This window comes from Ovis aries, chromosome 12 (genome assembly GCF_016772045.2).
Source record: "Ovis aries strain OAR_USU_Benz2616 breed Rambouillet chromosome 12, ARS-UI_Ramb_v3.0, whole genome shotgun sequence".
Classification (NCBI taxonomy): Eukaryota; Metazoa; Chordata; class Mammalia; order Artiodactyla; family Bovidae; genus Ovis; species Ovis aries.
This window is the reverse complement of record NC_056065.1, coordinates 57,614,027-57,632,870: the sequence shown is the minus strand read 5'-3', so window position 1 is coordinate 57,632,870 and position 18,844 is coordinate 57,614,027. Positions and strand designations below refer to the sequence as shown.

At 45.5% G+C, this 18,844-nt stretch overlaps 1 protein-coding gene across 3 annotated transcripts in view; it reads left to right on the top strand.

Annotated features, from left to right (window-relative positions):
- The window catches only part of ASTN1 (astrotactin 1), a 361,638-nt gene that overhangs the window by 152,585 nt on the left and 190,209 nt on the right, over positions 1-18,844 (top strand). For all 3 annotated transcript variants that reach the window (XM_015099329.3, XM_042229137.1, XM_042229135.1), the window contains exons 3-6: positions 9,263-9,656; positions 11,636-11,782; positions 13,008-13,115; positions 17,668-17,817. In XM_015099329.3, the coding sequence (XP_014954815.2) occupies positions 9,263-9,656; positions 11,636-11,782; positions 13,008-13,115; positions 17,668-17,817 (799 nt within the window). The remainder of the gene's footprint in view (positions 1-9,262; positions 9,657-11,635; positions 11,783-13,007; positions 13,116-17,667; positions 17,818-18,844) is intronic.

Here is an 18,844-nt window from a genome sequence, read left to right as displayed (position 1 = left end):
GCTCAGAGGTAAGAAAAATCCCAAGAACGAAAAAAGCAACTCTATAAAAAGAATCTGAAAGAGGACAACTTGAAATAGCCCAAGCTGACTCCAGCACGCTAGCCTCCAGCCACTTTCTCTGCAGAGCTTCAGGCTCTCATTAGATGAAACTCCTGAAGCCTCAGAAAGAAATTGAAGACAAAATTACCAGATTAAAGAAAGACTGTGATCAAACCTAACAGAATAAAAACTTTTAGACCTGGGAAAAGAAAAAAAAAGCGCTAAAGTTGAGTTTCCTCTTGAAAAGAACTTCATACTCACAGCCATCTTGCATTGGGAGAACCCCTGGATATCAACCTATCTAACCTGGGGGGCTCTTGAGCTTAGAGTTTGTCTCTTGTTTATGTATGGAAGGTTGTCTAGTCCTTTTCTTTACCCTCAAATGGCATTTTAATTAGAAATCTTGGGGGACATCATTCTGTCTTCCCTATGTTTTAGATACTTGGATCTAGAAAGCTGGGGAAGGGGTTCTGAAGCATCTCATGGCAGCAGGACCCAGTGAAAGACTAACCATGTGGTGTGGGTCTGTCCCCTTCCAGTGGGATGTGCAATTCTCATCCAAACCCCCAGAGGAATATTGAAGCCTCTTAATTAATGTGGTGGCCCATGGCAACTGGCAAGCATTTTGACACAATTAAAGACTTCAGCAAACCCTCAAGAGGAGATAAAGTTCCTAATAATTTATAAATTGAGCCCACTACTTAATATGCTTAACATGTAGCTCTTGTCTTCCATTTGGGAAGGAGATGGGCAGAGGATCTGTCTTAGTCGCTTCAGTCCTATCTGACTCTTTTGTGACCCCATGGACTGTAGCCCACAAGGCTGCTCTGTCCATGGGATGTTCCCAGCAAGATATTGGAGTGGGTTGCCATTTCCTGTTCCAAGGGATCTTCCCGACCCAGCAACTGAACCCACATCTCCTGCATGTCTTGCGTTGCAGGAGGATTCTTTACCACTGAGCCACCAGGGAAGCCTAGACAGAGGATAATGGATTTCTGTTGATCAGCCACCACAGAGAAGATTATCTTCCAGAAAAGCAAACTGAGGGGCTTTCTATTCTAGTTTGGGGACTCCTGGCAGTAAAGGGATCCTGAAGCTCAGTGTGTTACTACAATTTCAATGACATCTTCTGATTTCCAAGGCCTTATTGTGCTTTTGGGGAAGGTGGTGGGTCTGCTTATCAGGGCTTCACTGGCTGGGTGAAGTTGATAGCCCACCTCTGAAGGATCAGTTCTTTGATCTGTAGTTTCTGGCATTGCTGGGCAGGAAGAGCTCTCAAATGTTTTTTTCCACCATTAGTTTACCAGTTTGTGAGGGCTTCCCAGGGGGCGCTAATGGTAAAGAACCCGCCTGCCAATGAAGGTTAGACATAAGAGACAGGTTTTATCCTTGGGTTGGGAAGATCCCCTGGAGGAGGACATGGCAACCCATTTCAGTATTCTTGCCTGGAGAATCCTATGGACAGAGGAGCCCGGCAGGCTGCAGTCCATGGAGTCACAATAAGTTGGACATGACCGAAGTGACTTAGCACACACACCCACTTTACCAGTTTAGAACTGTTTCCATTTTGACAGGGGTCAGTGTTATAATAAGGAAATTTCCAATTTGGAAGAGTCAGGGCATTTCTTTTAGTCATCTCCTTTGATAGATGAAGGCTGGGGTAGGTTCAAAGAGGCTGTCAGGTGCCCAGAATTGTGCTGCTGGTTAATCCTGCTGTTTTATTGGTGACCTTCCTGCTACTGGAAACCCAGTGTGGTTTTCCACTGGACTCAGAGAAACACAGGAGTGGATGGGACCTTGAACATTCACCTTATCCATTCCCTACCCCTGGGATATTTTGATCTAGATTAGAAAGTGACCAGCATTGCCATATGGGCCACACAGTTTTTCTCCTCTCAGTGTGTCTTCTTTGAAAGCTAGAGACAGATAGGAATGATCACTGTTATATATGAAAGAGGGCCTTTGCCCTAGACCTTTGGGCTTAGTTTTGGGGAAAAGTAGGTGACACAGGCCACCAAACTTGTCTATTTGATTCTTATTTTTTTTTAACCACCATTTAATTCCTATAGGAATATAATTTGAATTCAGTGTATCCAATTGCCTTGAGGGATAATTAATTATGTCTCAGATTCACTCTTCTAGTTACTCCTAGGGCCAAGCAAAGCTTTGAAATGTGAACTGATTGATTGGCTGCAGCCCCTTGACAGATGGTAGCTGGAAACTTAATCTCAGCTTCCCCATTTCCCTGCCAAGGGTCCACAAAACCCAGGTGACTCCCTAAACTTTGGTGAAATGTGATAAATCCAGATTGTTTATGATGGGGTTTGCTGATCACAGGACACTGATTTGGGATAATGGAGGGGTTCTACTGGCCCCTGGCATGATAACTAGAGTATCACCTCAGTCTGAGATGTCTTTACCTATCATAGTGTCTTCTGTTATAAGAGAAGTCATGGCAGTCTATTTATAGGCCTTGTGACCTGTTTTTTGTCTTCCTTTCGTGCCTACAAATTTTCAATTACCTTTAAAAAACAAATTATAAAGATTGTTTCCTCTAACTCGAATGTAAACCCGGTGGCATCAGGACCTATACCTGTATTAGTCACTGCAGAATCCCCGTAACAGTGACCATCAGAAAAATGCTGAAGTGAGTAAATACTTGTTGAATGATTGAGTGATGAGTTGAATGAGTGAGTCACATAAGCAACTGACTCATATAAGCTTTGTTTGCAGGCATGGAAGTGATGTCCATATTGAAAGTTATTCAGAGTTGACCTTCACTTCCTTCCTTCCCTCCTTCTCTGCTTCCTTCCCCCCTCCCTTCTTCCACCTCTTCCTTCCACAACTATTGAATACCGACTTCACGGAAGGTGCTGTGATTGACCGTGGAGCTTGGTGTCCTCTGCTCCCATGAAGTCTGTAATCTAATAGATGAGAACAACAAGCAAATCAAAGTACTTGTGGTTAGTTGCGTGAAGCATTCTGTGGGTGGTTCAGTAACATAGAGAAGAATTGGCTGAGTTATGTCACTGAACTGACTTTGAAGGACAAGTAAGGGCTAGCTTAGGGAGAGAGAAATGACCCAGAGCCAGGACAGATAGGCAGGTCAGATAATGAGACAGTCTTGTGGTTGGCCTGCATGACTGAGGTGAGCATAAAGGGAAATCTGTCTAGAATTTTCTATCCCTGAGCAGTCACCAGCAATGTTATATAAAACACTGTTACATAAATATTCCAAAATCTGCAAATTGTCTGACAAACCTCATACTACTCTCTCAGCTAAGTGCCAGAAATGTCAGTTTCATGATGAAATAAAAGCTGATTTCATTTGTTTGATCTCTATTAGAGCTGCTAGCAATGATTTATTGATTTTTTTAAAGAAAAATATATTTTTAATGTCATCTTTTGTAAGCATCTTATTAATAGATGTGGAGATCCCATAGACCCCAAACAAACTTCTAGATACAAAATTGTAACAGTTTTGAGGGAGATCAATAGAATAATCAGAAATCTCATGAAAAAATGAATAAAGAGCACAATAATTCCATATCTTGCCATTGGTGTTATTTTTTTTTTAATGTTCAAAGTTTGCATTTGTTACTTGTCAGTTGGGTCCACGTGTACCCTAATGCTTTTTCTGTTTGTTTTGTTTTTAATGCCAAAAAAACCAAACTTAACACATAAATGAAGTACCTACTGTGAGCACAGCTAGGGTGATGCCAAAGCTCAAAGCCAGGTGTAGGTTTATGAAGAACTGTGCACCCTCTGTGAAGCCTGAGCGACGACCTTGCCCACAGCGTTCATCTGTGTGCTCGTGTTCACAAGCCATGGGCAAGTCTATTCGAATGGGTTTGAATGCTTGGAGGAAGTTTGTTCCTCTCAACAAACTTCCTTTCTTTAAATTACAGTATAGTTGATTTACAATGTTATGTTAGTTTCAGATATAGCAAAATAAGTGAGTTATATTTTTTTCAGATTTTTTTTTTTTACATTGTAGGTTATTATAAGAAACTGGACATAGTTCTCTGTGCTACACAGTAGGACCTTGTTTATATATTTTATTTTTTAAAGGTTTTTTTTTTAATGTGGACCATTTTTAATGTCTATGAGTGTCTTGAGTTTGTTACAGTATTGCTTCTGTTTTTGTTTTGGTGTTTTAGTCACTAGGCATGTGGGATCTTAACTGCCCCAACCAGGAATCAAACCCGCACACCCACTGCATTGGGAGGCGAAGTTAACAACTGACCGCCAGGGAAGTCTGTGTCTGTTTTGTATATAGTAGTTTGTATCTGCTAATCCCAAGCTCCTACTTTATCACTCTCCTCTTTCCCCTTTGGTAACCATGTTTGCCAACAAATTGTCTTTTGTCAGACAAGAAGATTGTGCAACTCACCTTGCTCTTTTTGATTTGGTTATTAAGCTCCTAGCCCTTCTTGGCCTAGGCTTTCTTTCCACTCATCTACCACCTGTTGGTTTCATTAGATTATTTGAAAGAAAAATCTTAGAGCATCTGTGACATTGAAACTGCTTATAATCCCCAGTGGAAGTAGAAGGATTAATGATAACATCAGAGAACTATGGTTTATCATGAGAATGCAAAAGCGATGGAATTTGAGCATCAGCTTTCTGAGACCTCACCATAGAAGGAACATTATCAAAGTGGCTACACCCATGCCTTTTCCCAGAATAGAGGAGGCCCTGCACATACAGTTCACCTACCTTTACCCTCCTCACTGGATAGAGCAGATAAACAGTCAGGGGATTTGTGTGTGGTGATTTTACAAATTATTATTGCAAAATATTATTATTATTAAATAATATTACAAATTATTATCATATAACTTATGCATGTTATCTTTTCGGTAATAGTCACAATTAGCAAGTCATAGCAAAGTGTTGTGACACCTGCCGTCAATTTGGGTTATTGATGCAGAGAGGCCTTTCCACAGCTTGAGTGACTGTGAATATTTTCTCATATGCCTGTGCTAAGTTTTGCCTGATGGCTGGAGATCATTACTGGTAACAGATTTTAAAAAGCTGAGGTCATCTGAAGTCAGTGACTCTACGCAGAGGGAATGTTTTGCTAAAGCAGTACTAGACATGCTAAATGAACTGGCTTAGCCAAACGAAAACTTGTGTTCTAGCTCCCTATGGCTTATTTTTTTAAAAAATTAGTATAAAATATTGCTAGTTGAGGTATCTAGGCTCCTACATGGTAGAGGGGACTTTTTTATTTTTTAGCAATCCTTTTTGTAAAAAAAAATATAATTTTATTTATTTTATTTTTGCAGCAAGTAGGGGCTCCTCCCTAGTTGCAGTATGCAGGTTTCTCATTGGGATGGCTTCTCCTGTTGAGGAGCGTGGGCTCTAGGGCACGTGGGCTCAGTAGTGCAGCATGTGGGCTCAGTAGCTGCAGTACATGGGCTCAGTAGTTCAGCACGTGGGCTCAGTAGTTCAGCACGTGGGCTCAGTGGTGCAGCACGTGGGCTCAGTAGCTGCAGCACGTGGGCTCAGTGGTGCAGCACGTGGACTCAGTAGTTCAGCACGTGGGCTCAGTAGCTGCAGCACGTGGGCTCAGTAGCTGCAGCACGTGGGCTCAGTTCAGCACGTGGGCTCAGTAGTGCAGCACGTGGGCTCAGTAGTGCAGCACGTGGGCTCAGTAGTGCAGCACATGGGCTCTAGAGTGCTGGCTTAGTAGGTGTGGTGCACAGGCCTAGTTCTCTGTGGCATGTGGATTCTTCCCAGACTAGGGATTGAACCCATGTTTCCTGCACTGGCAGGCAGATTCTTTACCACTGAGCCACTAGGGAAGCCCCTGAGGGGACTTCAGATGAGCCTAATGAAATAGAGCCATGAAAAGATCAGTGGAAGAGGATCTGGGTGTAGAACTAGTTCTGCACTCCCAAGTTTTGTAGTTTCTCTGACTTCATTTCTTCAGAAAAGGAGGACCTGAGTCCGAAGATTTTTACTGGATCTCACAGTTAAGAGAGAGCATAGATTTCTATGTTGAAAATGCAGCTAAGTTGAGAGTCTAATGGTATCCTCCAGGCACGTAGTAGTGTGTGATGCATAGGCTTATTTTACCACAGAGACTTTGAAATGTACCTGCTGTCTTTACCTTGCAGACTAACCTTGAGTTGGACGCTGAGCAGGTGCTTGGTGCAAGGTCCTTTGTTTGCAGTAGTGCCTCTTTGTCAGCTAGATGTGCACTTTGAGTAGTTTCTGTCTTTTCTTCAAGAAGTTAGGGTGGATCTGGGTGGAATCACCCATACTTTCTAACTCTGTCCTCTTACAATTCATGAGATAGATGCCAGGCTGTGTATGTCTCTGGTGAGCAGAGCTCACTCAGGGTGACTGCAGCTTCATGGTTAAGAAGGTAGGCTCTGGAGTGGGAGTTGTTTTGGTTCTATTCCAGTCCTATATTCATTTGCTCTGTGACCTTGGGCAAGTTATTCAGCCTCTGTGCTCAAGCCTTGTCAAATGTAAAATGGGGAAAATGTTGACCCTACCTTTAAAGTGTTGAGCATTGAGGGCAAATGCCTGATACATAGTAAAAGCCCCATAACAGACCACTGAGCTTGCTTTATTCCTGCATAACACAGGGCATGAAGCTATGTCCTGGATCTTATCACAGCCCCATTGTGAGCACCTGAAAGGAGAATCAGAGAGGAAGGGGCGCCTGCAGACCTCACTGCGGGCATTAGAATGGTGCTTCAACCATTCCTGGGAGACTGATGTTTATGCTCCCCTTACAGCTCTTTAGGGAATAACATTACCTCAAGCTTTTGCTAACTTAATTCAGTGTCTGACAGCTTCTCTTGCTCAGGTAGTTATTCCTTCTGTGTGGCTTAATTACCTATAGTTGCAGTTTCAGTGTGGGGTGAAGGAAAGGATAGTGGGTCTGACTCTGAGATAAAGGGTCTGCCAAAAAACCGTTGGATTGGACTCAAACACTCATTCTCAGCAGATAGATGCAGAACTTCCTTCCACTGAGGACACCCAGTGAGGTGCCCCAGGGGCTCTGTGCGCACGTCTGCAGGGCTGCCAGGAGGGACCAGGTTCGGTGCTTAGCCAGGACCTAGTAGTGTGGCTCTGGACTCCCACTGGAACCTGAGAGTGAAAGTGAAAGTCACTCAGTCATGTCCAACTCTGCGATCCCACGGACTATATAGGCCATGGAGTTCTCCAGGCCAGGATACTGGAGTGTATTCCCTTCTCCAGGGTATCTTCCCAACCCAGGGATCGAACCCAGGTCCCCTGCATTGCAGGTGGATTCTCTACTGACTGAGCTATGAGGGAAGACCACTGTAACCTGAGCAGCTTCATATTCCTGCTTTCTCTGAGTTTGCTTGGGAGATCGCACCAGGAGAAAGGGTTATGCAGATAAAAGAAAAATTTGAAAACCTGGAGGCCAGTGTATGTCCCCCAAAACCCACCTGACATGACCTGTCATTTGGGAGCTGATGGTTGCTTCTGGTCGGCTCCTCTGAGCTGCCTGTGTGAAAGCAACAACATCGTGTGTGTGTGTGTGTGCATGTGTACACATGCCCCTTTGCTCACGGTAATGGTGGGGGGAGAGGGAGGATAAATGGGAATATTTACAGGGAGAGAAACTTTATAAATCCAAGACATAATTATTATGAGACTGGAAAAGGCCCCCTCTAATACATTTGAGGAAATCATCTTGACCCAGCATTGTGTGGGTGGGTCCCTGGGAATTAATAGAGGGTTTTCATCTCTAGCCTATATGATGGGGCGGCAGTGATTGAAGCCCAAGGTTGAGAGCAGAACCATTTGGCACACCCCCACCAAATAAAATAGGTTCGGAGGGATATTGACCAAAATAAAGGGAGTGAATACAGATTGTGCAGGGGAAGATTTATGCCCACTGAGTGCTGTGCAGTGATGGGCTTGCGAGCTTCCCTCCAAATCCTGCCCCGGGCGCATGTCAAGGCGAGAGATGTTCAGTCTCACCAAGCACTACATCCTCATCTCTGACAGAAAACTGAGTGGTGTTCAGGTTTTTAAGTGATGGCCTCGGAGGTCGGCCTTGGGGCACCAGAAGGTTCAGAAGGAAATTCCTCTGCCCGTCTGACTCCAGGAGGTGGGTCTCAGTCCCTTCTCTTGAGCGAGAGCAAGGATGAAAATGTCACTCAGGACTGGAGTGGGAGAAAGCTGTCTCCTTAAGCAGCTGCTGCTACTGTTGCTAAGTCGCTTCAGTCGTGTCCGACTTTGTGCGACCCCATAGACAGCAGCCCACCAGGCTCCCCCGTCCCTGGGATTCTCCAGGCAAGAACACTGGAGTGAGTTGCCATTTCCTTCTCCAGTGCGTAAAAGTGAAAAGTGAAAGGGAAGTCGCTCAGTCGTGTCCAACTCTTGGCGATCCCATGGACTGCAGCCTACCAAGCTCCTCCATCCATGGGATTTTCCAGGCAAGAGTACTGGAGTCCTAAAGCAGCAGTAACCCCCAAAGTCACGTTCGAATAATGAGATTTCTCTGCACACTTGGTTGTGAGTTTCTGATGGATGTAAACTTCTCTTTGGTTAGGTTGCTGGTTTTCTCCTGCTTGGGCACTTGGGAGACATTTAAGGTTGGGCTGACATCCTTGATGCCCTGTGGTACACTCCATTAGATACTCTGCATAGTTACCTAACATTCCTTAAGCCACCCTGCGAGGGTAAGCGGTACCTTCTCCACTATACAGATGAGGAATCTGAGGTTTCAGATTTATAGGACTTGTTGACCACTGGTGGAGCCAGAGTTAGAATCTGTCTGTGATTGATTTTAAGATGTGAAAGAGGAAGAAACTAGTTGCCATTCCACTGCCAAAAATTGGCCTGAAACCAGCTTTACATGCAGCAGATCTGCCTTAACAAACCTTCTCCCTTATTTCAGCAGCTGAAATCACACACACAGACACATACACACAATCACAAAGACTTCTTTCATCTTTAAATTGTTTGCTAAGCCAGAAGCAACCGTGGATCACTTGAAATGATGTGTGATTACCCCAGTTCCATTTTTATTTCACCTTGAATGCCTGTCACAGCAGACTTGTCCCTGTGCTGCTGAGTGAAGCTTGCTATAAGCACCTACTGCACCTCAGTGAATGAATGCATAAATGAACGGGTGAGTGATGGATGGTGACAATGGGAGGGCCGACGCCTCTTGGCGGGAGGAGCTCACCTGTTTTGCGTGTCCATCTGCTGTCCTCCTTCCCAGGGTGGCATGATCGCACTGCTGCTGTCTATCTTGTGCCTGGTGATGATTCTGTACACTCGCCGGCGCTGGTGCAAGCGCCGCCGGGTCCCTCAACCCCAGAAGAGTGCCAGCGCCGAGGCGGCTAACGAGATCCATTACATTCCTTCCGTGCTCATCGGCGGGCACGGGCGGGAGAGTCTGCGCAACGCCCGCGTGCAGGGCCACAACTCCAGCGGCACCCTGAGCATCCGGGAGACGCCCATCCTGGACGGCTACGAGTACGACATCACCGACCTGCGCCACCACCTGCAGCGGGAGTGCATGAACGGAGGGGAGGACTTCGCCAGCCAGGTCACCCGCACCCTTGACTCCCTGCAGGGCTGCAACGAGAAGGCAGGGATGGACCTCACGCCGGGTGGGTGACTCCGTTCTCATCTCGTGGCTTTAGGGGGCGCTAGGGAACAGCTGTTCTCTAATTTCATGGTTGGTTGTCATACATACATATTGAGATGTGCCAGGGCCCTTTCCCAAGTGGGCAAGAAGAGTAAGCTTTCTCCTGCGATGATGGGAGCTGTCTTCTAATATAGAAAGTCAGAACAAGGATAAATTGGATCCCTCTCCATTTCCATTTGGCACTGAAAATAGAGATACTTTGAAAAAAACTTTTTTAATTTATTTTTTAATCGAAAGAGAATTGCTCTACAATGTTGTGTTGGTTTTTTCCATGTAACAAGGCGAATCAGCCATAATTAGACATTTATTGCCTCCCTCTTGAGCCTCCCTCCCCTGCCCCCATCCCATCCCTCCAGGTAGTCAAAGAGCACCAGGCTGTCCATATGTTACGTAACAACTTCTCACCAGCTATCTGTTTCACACATGGTGGTATATATATGTCAATGCTACTTTCTCCATTCATCCCACTCTCTCCTTCCCCTACTGTGTCCACAAGTTTGTTCTATCTGTGTCTCCATTACATTCCTGCAAACAGTTTCATCAATACCATTTTTCTAGATTCCATATATGTGCATTAATATATGATATTTGTTTTTCTCTTTCTGACTTACTTTACTCTGGGTCCTACGTTCATTCAACTCACTAGAACTGACTCAATTTGTTCTTTTTTATGGCTGAGTAATATTCCTTTGTGCATATCTACCACGTCTTTATCCATTCATCTGTTGATGGACATCTAGGCTAGGAAGCAGAGGTACTTTTATATCCAAAAGAAGAGTGGGTTAGAAGCTTTTTCATATGCAATGAGCAATCCTCAGGGAAATAAGAGATAGCAAGAAAGATGTGTATGACATTTTTGCATGTACTATGTTTGCGTGGGCAATTTAATTTTCCATTGACATGGAGGGGACAGAGATTATCTGTTCTTTCCTATGACTCCTGAGACTTTGGCCTGGGAAAGTTGTTCTGCCTTGCCTATAACCTCTGTGGTCTTAACAAGAGATGTACTTCTTCAAAGAAAATGAAGGAAAGCAAGCAAACCATTTGACCTTAGACACTTTGTGTATCTGTGAAACACTGAGTATAAAAGAGTCTTGGACCTAATGTGGCTGAGCAAGTCCAAGGTCGATAAAATGCAGAGAGGAAAAGACTGTACTTTTCATTTATAGCCTCTTTCTCTCATACTTCTATAAATAACAACTATCTGTTGATAAAATCCCAAGGCAATGATCCTTCAAGGAACTGCCCAATTATCTTTGGAGAAGACATTTTTTGAAATGAATCTTGCTTACAATGTATGGACTTTCAGTGGGGCTTGAAAAGAGTGAAATGGCATTATGGAGGTTTCCATTCTGCTTATCTAGAGAAGATTCCCTAAGACTAGGAATGACTTTATAAGATTTAAAGTCAGAAATTCCTGGAGAGTACGGGGACATATCTTTAATACCTCTTATTTTTCATAGCACCTGCCATAGTGCTAAGCCCACTGAGTAGCCATATGACTAGAGACTCGGGGAACAGGCAAATAGCACGAATATGTGAGAGAACCGGCTGTCAGACAATAGGGAATGGTGCAGACTGGGATGACAGAGAGGGGGCAAGTTCTGTCTGAATGCACTGAAATTCAAATTTTTGTCAAACCTTGTTCTTACCAAAGGAAAGAAATCTGCAGTCTCTCTCTCACCAAACGGCCACACATGGGGACCCTGTCAATACAGAAGTGGTTGAATTGGATTTCCTTTCTTCATGCATTCTCTTATAACTCTGTCATCCCCTAGAAATCAAAGAGAAGTATTTTAATCTCTTCCAGTCTCTCCCTTTAAAGCTTTCCCATTTCAATTTCTATGAAACACTCTCTACCTGGTTCATGCAGATTTCCTTGCTCTCACTTTCTTTCCACTTTTTCTCTTCAAGTTTCTGCCTTGACCTTTCCTTATACAGGAAGTGACAATGCCAAGCTGTCACTGATGAACAAGTATAAAGATAACATCATCGCCACCAGCCCTGTGGACTCCAACCACCAGCAGGCCACTCTGCTCTCTCACACCTCGAGTAGCCAGAGAAAGAGGATCAACAACAAAGCAAGAGGTATCCATATCTTATTCGAGGGGTTGCCGGTGGCTTCCTTAATATCAGGGGAGGCAGGGCCATTAATATCCTTGACCCCGTCTCAGGCATGGCTAAGATGACTGTATTTGGGAAGTATTTCTTTAAAAAAAAAAATTTATTTGGCTGTGTCAGGTCCCAGATGCAACATGTGGGATCCTCATTGATGGCACACAGACCTAGTCTCCCCATGGTTTGTGGGTTCCCAGCTCCCTGATCAGGGACCGAACCCACACTCCCCAGCACTGGAAGGTGGATTCTTAACTACTGGACCACTAGGGAAGTCCCTGAGCAGTATTTCTGCAGGCCTGTTGAGTGCTACTTACCAAAAATGTAAATACATACAACTCTTTTGACCAAGTAATTTCATTGGAGAGAATTTATCCTTCGTAAATAATTGGACAAGTGTGCAAAGATGTGTGTAAAAGACTGTTCATCACAACATTGTTTAAAAGAGCCAAAAATTGGAAATAGCTTAAGTGTCCATCAGTGGGGAACTGCTTAACTACTTGCACATCTGTCTCCTGTCCGCTGACTTAAGATGATGCTGTAGATCTATCTCTATCTGTTAATATGGAAAGTAGCCCACCATCTATTCAATGGAGGAAATGATGCTATAAAATAGAAGGTACAGCAGAATGCCATTTCTAAGGGGAATTTTTAAAAAACCTTTATCTGCTTCTGTATCAGAAAAAAAGACAAGGTGCATTCATCAAATGTTCACAGAGTCTTTCTCCGATTTAGAGGACATCAAGGTTGTTCCTTTTATGCATTTTGGGGTCTTTTGTCTTTTTTCTCTCTTTGTCATGTTGAATATATATTGAACCTAGAACCAGAATAAACATAGATATTAAGACATATGGACATGTGCCCCTTAAGACCTGATTCCAGTCTCTATCCGCCAGAATCATGACGTGTAATGAAGACAGTTTCCCTTTTTCCCTTGTCCCCCTGCGTCCTTCTCTGGCAGGTGGCCCTCCTCGGTAGGAGGATGGGCTGCGTGGAGGTAGGGCTCCAGTGGTGGCCGTCCCGTAAAGATCCGCTTCTCCAACACATCTGTGTATCTGGAAGCGCTAGTGTCCGTGGCTCCTCCTCCCAGACTGTCACTCACCCTGCTCTCGTTTTCCCCTTGAGCTTGCCCAGTGATTTGGTGTCATGAAGACAAAACTGAAGACACTGTTTCTTTGCTCTTGTCTTTTTACTACAGCTGGTTCCGCCTTCCTGAACCCTGAAGGGGATTCTAGCACGGAGGCAGAAAATGACCCCCAACTGACCTTTTACACCGACCCCTCACGGAGCCGAAGGCGCAGTAGAGGTAGGAAGGCTGGAGGGGAAAGTGGAGAGAGAGGGGCAGTGGAGGGGCGAGACGAAGAGCTGCAGAGGTGCTGAGTCTAGGTGGGGGCTCTGGCGACTAAAGCCAGTTTCTGCAGGAAGATTAGCGTTTCCTCGTAAGGAGGAAGGAAGAGCCAGAGTGGAAGACTTCAGAGAATCATCTCTCCCAGATAAGGGCACTCTCAAACAGGTTTCCAGGTTGTTTGAAAGGCTGTTTCTTGATCAGAAGACTCTCAATTCCTTCCGGAAGCCTCAGGAGTCGTATTTTGCTGTTAGACACAGGAAATAAAGTTGATAAAGTGTGTTATGTGAAAAATAGACAACATATGTACCTGTGCTTACCCAGCTATCCTGAGATTGAGTGAGACAGGCAGGGCTTAGGGTGTGGGATAGTTGAGGAACCATGTGGCCCGAAAAAACATGTGTAATGGTTTTGGGCCTTTAATCATCCACCCAGAAGAATCACAGGACCCCCACTGTCCAAGTCCCCTCCCTTCTCCTGGCAGGACCTGGCTTGGTTCGTTCATTCTCAGCATCGATAGAGTTGTAGCCACAGCCCACGCCTCTCCACCCTGATGTTCAGAGGCTGATGTTCAGGTGTGGCTGTTGCAGCTGTGGCTGCTACTGCCTTTGACCTTGAAGTCTCACTGTCATCATCGCTGAGGGAGGTCTGTGTTCAGACACCAATCAGCTTCACCATTTACTTGCTGTGTGATATTGGATAAGGACAGCAACTTCTCTGAGCCTCCGTTTCCATGTTAAATGGGTGAGCAATACCTCATGCACAGGGCTAAGTTATATTATAATGTTCTCTTACAGTGACTGACAAGGCATTATGAGATCTCTACTGTATTGCTGTTAGAACTCTCCACAGTGGAACCTTGGGGTTTCTACAGCATTTCATCTTAAGTAATTTTAGACAGGGGCCCCTGGAGATATATTGCAGGGTATTTGACATCACCTTGTGTTATAGTCAGTAACCTTTCCCCCAACCAGTAATCAACCAATGTCCCCCAGCAGACATCTATCTTTTGGCTCTCTCCCACCTCCACTCAAGTTCATGACATACTGAGAAATTCTTCCCAGAGATTGAGAGAAGCTCTGTGAATTCCTTAGTTCCGGTTTCTACAGGCTCTGCTGCTATCAGTACAAAGTTCTTCCCACCACTTTCCTTAAGAGATCACTGGGGCTCTGGGCCACCTAATCTCTGATGTCCCAGTATCCCTGAGGTAAGAATATGGACCTTTGAGCCTCATCACATATTTCTGTATAGCAAAGAGTTGACCTAGGCCCATCGACCCTAGGCCACAGCAAAGCAGGGTAGGTTTCTGCTTTAATAAAACCCTGCTTAGGAAAATCTATAGTAATGAATTAGAATGAGTTTCTTTGCAGCATAAAACTATTCCTTTTAAAATACCAGGCTCTCCTAGTGAATCAACTGTTTGTTGCGATTAACTAGACTGTAAGCTTCTTACGGATGGGCATGTCTAATTTATTTTTCCAAAGTGCCTAGTGAGGGATTTTGCCTGTAATAGATGCTCGCCAGTTTTTGTTGAATTGAACTGGATACATCAATCAGGCCAGCAGGAAATTTTATAACCCACACGCCATGGGTCAGGCTTTGTGGTTGGTAGTAGAAACATGAAAACATGGCACAATGATAAGGCTTAATTTAATAATATAAATAAAGTAAATGAGTACTCAGAAGAGAGAACAGTTAATTCTACCTGGCAGCAAAAGGAGACAAAAAAGGAGAAAATAATTAGCCTCGGTTTGTATACAATGTATAGAATTTCTTGAAAGAGAAAAGTCTAGGGGAAGGGCATTTCAGTAGAAGAAAAGAGCAGATACAAAGCCGTGAAAGCACAAAAGAACATGGCATTTTCAAGCAAGGGAAAGGAGTTCAGTATGGCAGTTGTAATCTAGGATTTGAATAAATAGGCACACCAGGAGATGAGGGATGTGGGTGGGTAACAGGCTAGCTGCCAGAGGACCATGCCAACCATTTACTGGGTTTGCACTTGGTTCTGTAGGTCAAATGCATTTAAGCCTTATAGCTCAGTTGGTAAAGAATCTGCCTACAATTCAGGAGACCTGAGTTCGATTTCTGGGTTGGGGAGATCCTCTGGAGAAGGAAATGGCAATCCCCTCCAGTATTCTTGCCTGGAGAACACCATGGACAGAGAAGCCTGGCAGGCTACTGTCCATGGGGTGGTAAGAGTCGGACACGACTTAGCGACTAAACAGCCACCACCACTGTAGGTCAAAGGGAACCCCTGGAAATTGTGAAGTCCAGCAGAGATGCTAGGTGATGGGTTGATGCTGCAGAAGGACCAGAGAGACAAAAGGCTGGGCAACAAGTCGTCGCTGTCGCAGGAGAGCAGTGGCAAGTGCCTGTGAACAGTGATAGCAATGTGTGAGGAGGGCTGTAACAGCAGGGCGCAGGAGGGCTGGAGGGAGAGCAAGGAATGGGTGAGAATCTCTTCTTGAAGGCTTCAGGGAAGTGTTTACAGGGAGATATTGTTTGAGCTGAGACCTGAAGAATAGGATGACAAGGTGACAAAATGGCACTCTGTGGAGGAGGAAATAATATGTGCAAAGTCACAGGGACATAAACTATAATTGTCGAGTCAGAGCGCAGTGAACGGTTTACTAGAATCAAGCTTCTGGCGCAAGGCTGTGGTTTGCTTCAGAGACAAGGCTGGAAGATCAGGAGAAAGTCCACTGCCTCGACTGGAGGACTTGGACCTGACACTTCAGTTGGAGTCATGGAGGGTTTTTAAAGAGCCAAGTCGCTGGTCTGCTTAGCTTTTTGAACCATCCCTCCAGGGCAGCGTGGAGGCTGGAGTAGATGAGAGTAGGGGAGGGGTGGGGTGTTGACCAGGGAGACTGGGTGAGATGATGGGCACAGGCAGGGAGGCAGAGGGTGGAGTAAGAGAAATTTCAGACATACCTGTGGCAGGGAGGGCGTGGCTTATGAGAGAAGGAAAAGTTAGACATGATGGGGTTTTTGAACTTGGAAACCAAGGAGATGGCAGTGCCATTCACTGGGCAGTGGAGGTGGACAGGAGAGCAGGACTGGAGGGAAGGTGGAGAGCCTAGTTCTGGGCATTGCATTTGAGTGCCTGAGGGCCATTCTAGTAGTGTATCTATCTGCTGCTCGGGCCTGGTGTGGGCTGGAGGTCGAGTGTATAAGTGTGGGAAACAGGCTCCATCTTGAAGTATACTCACATGAATAGAATATCTCCAGATAACAAGGGACAGGGAATCCAGAGGCCATCTGCAATTCTGAAATCTTTCCTTCCCAGCTATTGCCAACACACCCACTCAGGGAACCTGCTCCCGTAAAAGATGTGTGCATCCAGAGTCCAAATCTTTCCCTGTGTTCCTGAGAACAATGGTTCCAAAGACCTCACTGGGCCCAGCGAGGGAATAGTCAACTGTCTGGGGGTCGTAGCCTTGCTGGACAGGTGTGCTAATTCTGGCTCCCCTCCCTAGTAGCAGCTTGACTCTAGACTTGCCCTGTGGCCTCTCTGTACAGTATTTCTATGGGCGCTGCCTCATTAGGCTGCATCCCTGTTAAATGATGTAAACTATGGAAGACCCTGGGCACTGGTGCCTGACACGTAGCTACACTGCCTGAGTGTTAACTGTCGCTGTTAAGTTGATCCCTTTGAGCCTTATTCCCCTTATCTGTAAAGTGGGCAGTTTCTGTTCAGACTCATAAACGTATCGTCAGGAAGCAAATGTTTAACGTCATGTATGTAAAAACACTGAGCACATTTCCAGTAATAAATGCTTACACAGACTATAAGATAATTCCATAGGATCCACACATTTTATTGGCAGCTTGCCTTGCTTTCTTAAGTTCCCACATCTATGAAAGGTCCCTCTTGTTAACTCCCAAACAACAAACACACCCCCAAAACCTCCCTTCTAGCCCTGTCCCTACCTACCTGGACATGTTTCTTATCCCTCAGCTTTCTTATTTTATCTCTAAGCTTCTGTTTATAACCATACCCCAAGGACTGCAGGACTAGGGAGAGCATTCAGGTGTGACAAGAGCCAGCTTTCCTTGCTTTCTTCCTTCCAGGCCCTAGGACGCCTGCCTAGGGGTGGGAGGTGGTTTGAGCTCCAGGAGTGGAGGAGCTGGTTTGTGAGAGCACCCTCTGTGGAAAACCATGGGAAGTGCAGGGACTTCCAGCGTTGGGTGAAAGCCTTCCTACCACCCTTGAGCAAGAGGTTAGAGCCCGCCAGCCAGCGGAGTAGCGGGCGGCAGTGCCCTCCTTTATGACTTCCCTTGTGAACCTGGCTCAGGAGACATGCACAGGAACTTGCACACGACGGACCGCTGTTCACGCTGACGACCACCTGTGGCCCAGTCCCCTCAGTTCCCTGAAGCTCATGGACTGGACACATCTCCCACCTGGCCTGTGTTTGCACGCTCCCTCCCCTATTTGCCAGGTCGGGCAGCAAAAGGCCCTTCGCTGCCAAGATTCTTACCACCAAATGCTTTGCTTTGGTCTTGTTTTCAGTGGGCTCTCCCCGAAGTCCTGTGAACAAGACGACCTTGACGTTGATCAGCATCACCAGCTGCGTGATTGGCCTTGTGTGCGCCTCTCACGTCAGCTGCCCCCTCGTGGTCAGAATCACCCTGCACGTCCCCGAGCACCTCATCGCTGATGGTAAGCCCACCTCTGAGGATGCCATTTCTCTGCCCCCACCCAGAGAGGAAGGCTTCAGGGTGGGCAGGAAAGATACAGACAAGCCAGGGTCCACTCTGAGCTATTACTATTAGTGAGAAAAAAATATATACCCAGATAAGATAGACAGAGGACAAAATTAGATTGTCCACCAATGAAATCAGATTGCTGTGTTGTTCAGTTGCCCATTTGTGTCCGACTCTTTGTGACCTCATGGACTGCAGCACGCCAGGCCTCCCTGTCCGTCACCATCTCCTGGAGTTTGCCCAAGTTCATGTCCATTTCTGATGCAATCAGAAAACAGGTTTTTTTTTTTAAAAAAAGAGCAGATCACTCTCTCCTCTCTGTGCCCATTTCTGTTTGCTTTTCAATAAGCACCTGTCTCAGACGGTAAGGCATCTGCCTACAATGCAGGAGACCTGGGTTCAATCCCTGGGTCAGGAAGATACCCTGGAGAAGAAAATGACAACCCACTCCAGTACTGTCACCTGGAAAATCCTATGGACAGAGGAACCTGGTAGGCTACAGTCCAGGAAAAGAGTCAGACACAACTGAGCACCTTCACTTCACTTGGTGGATAAATACAGAGCTTACTGGCTATAGGTACATAGCCACCAAGATTCTCTTAGCCTTTGAATGGGGAAAAGCTAAGTGAAATAGTTGAGTGTTGAAGTATCAGTCATGTTTCCAATTGGTATGCCTGGTGAGAAATTCCTAATTGCAGTAACTTGCTATGAGCCTAGCAAGCTGAAGCAATAATTTACTTTCACCCAGGGGAACCCCAATATAATGAAGGAATAATATAGGTTTGGAGAGTCCCTGAATTAGTAAAGCCCAGAGCACCTAATTGACTTGTTAATGTCTGTTCTCTCAGTTGCTGTTAAGGGCTGAAAACAGGTGGGGACTGTCCAGGGGGTTAGAGAGCCTGCTATTTCATGGCAACTGACGACAGGCAGCAGGTCCCTGTTCCTTGGATAAGTGCCAGCGCCTGCGGCTGGGTCTGATGGAG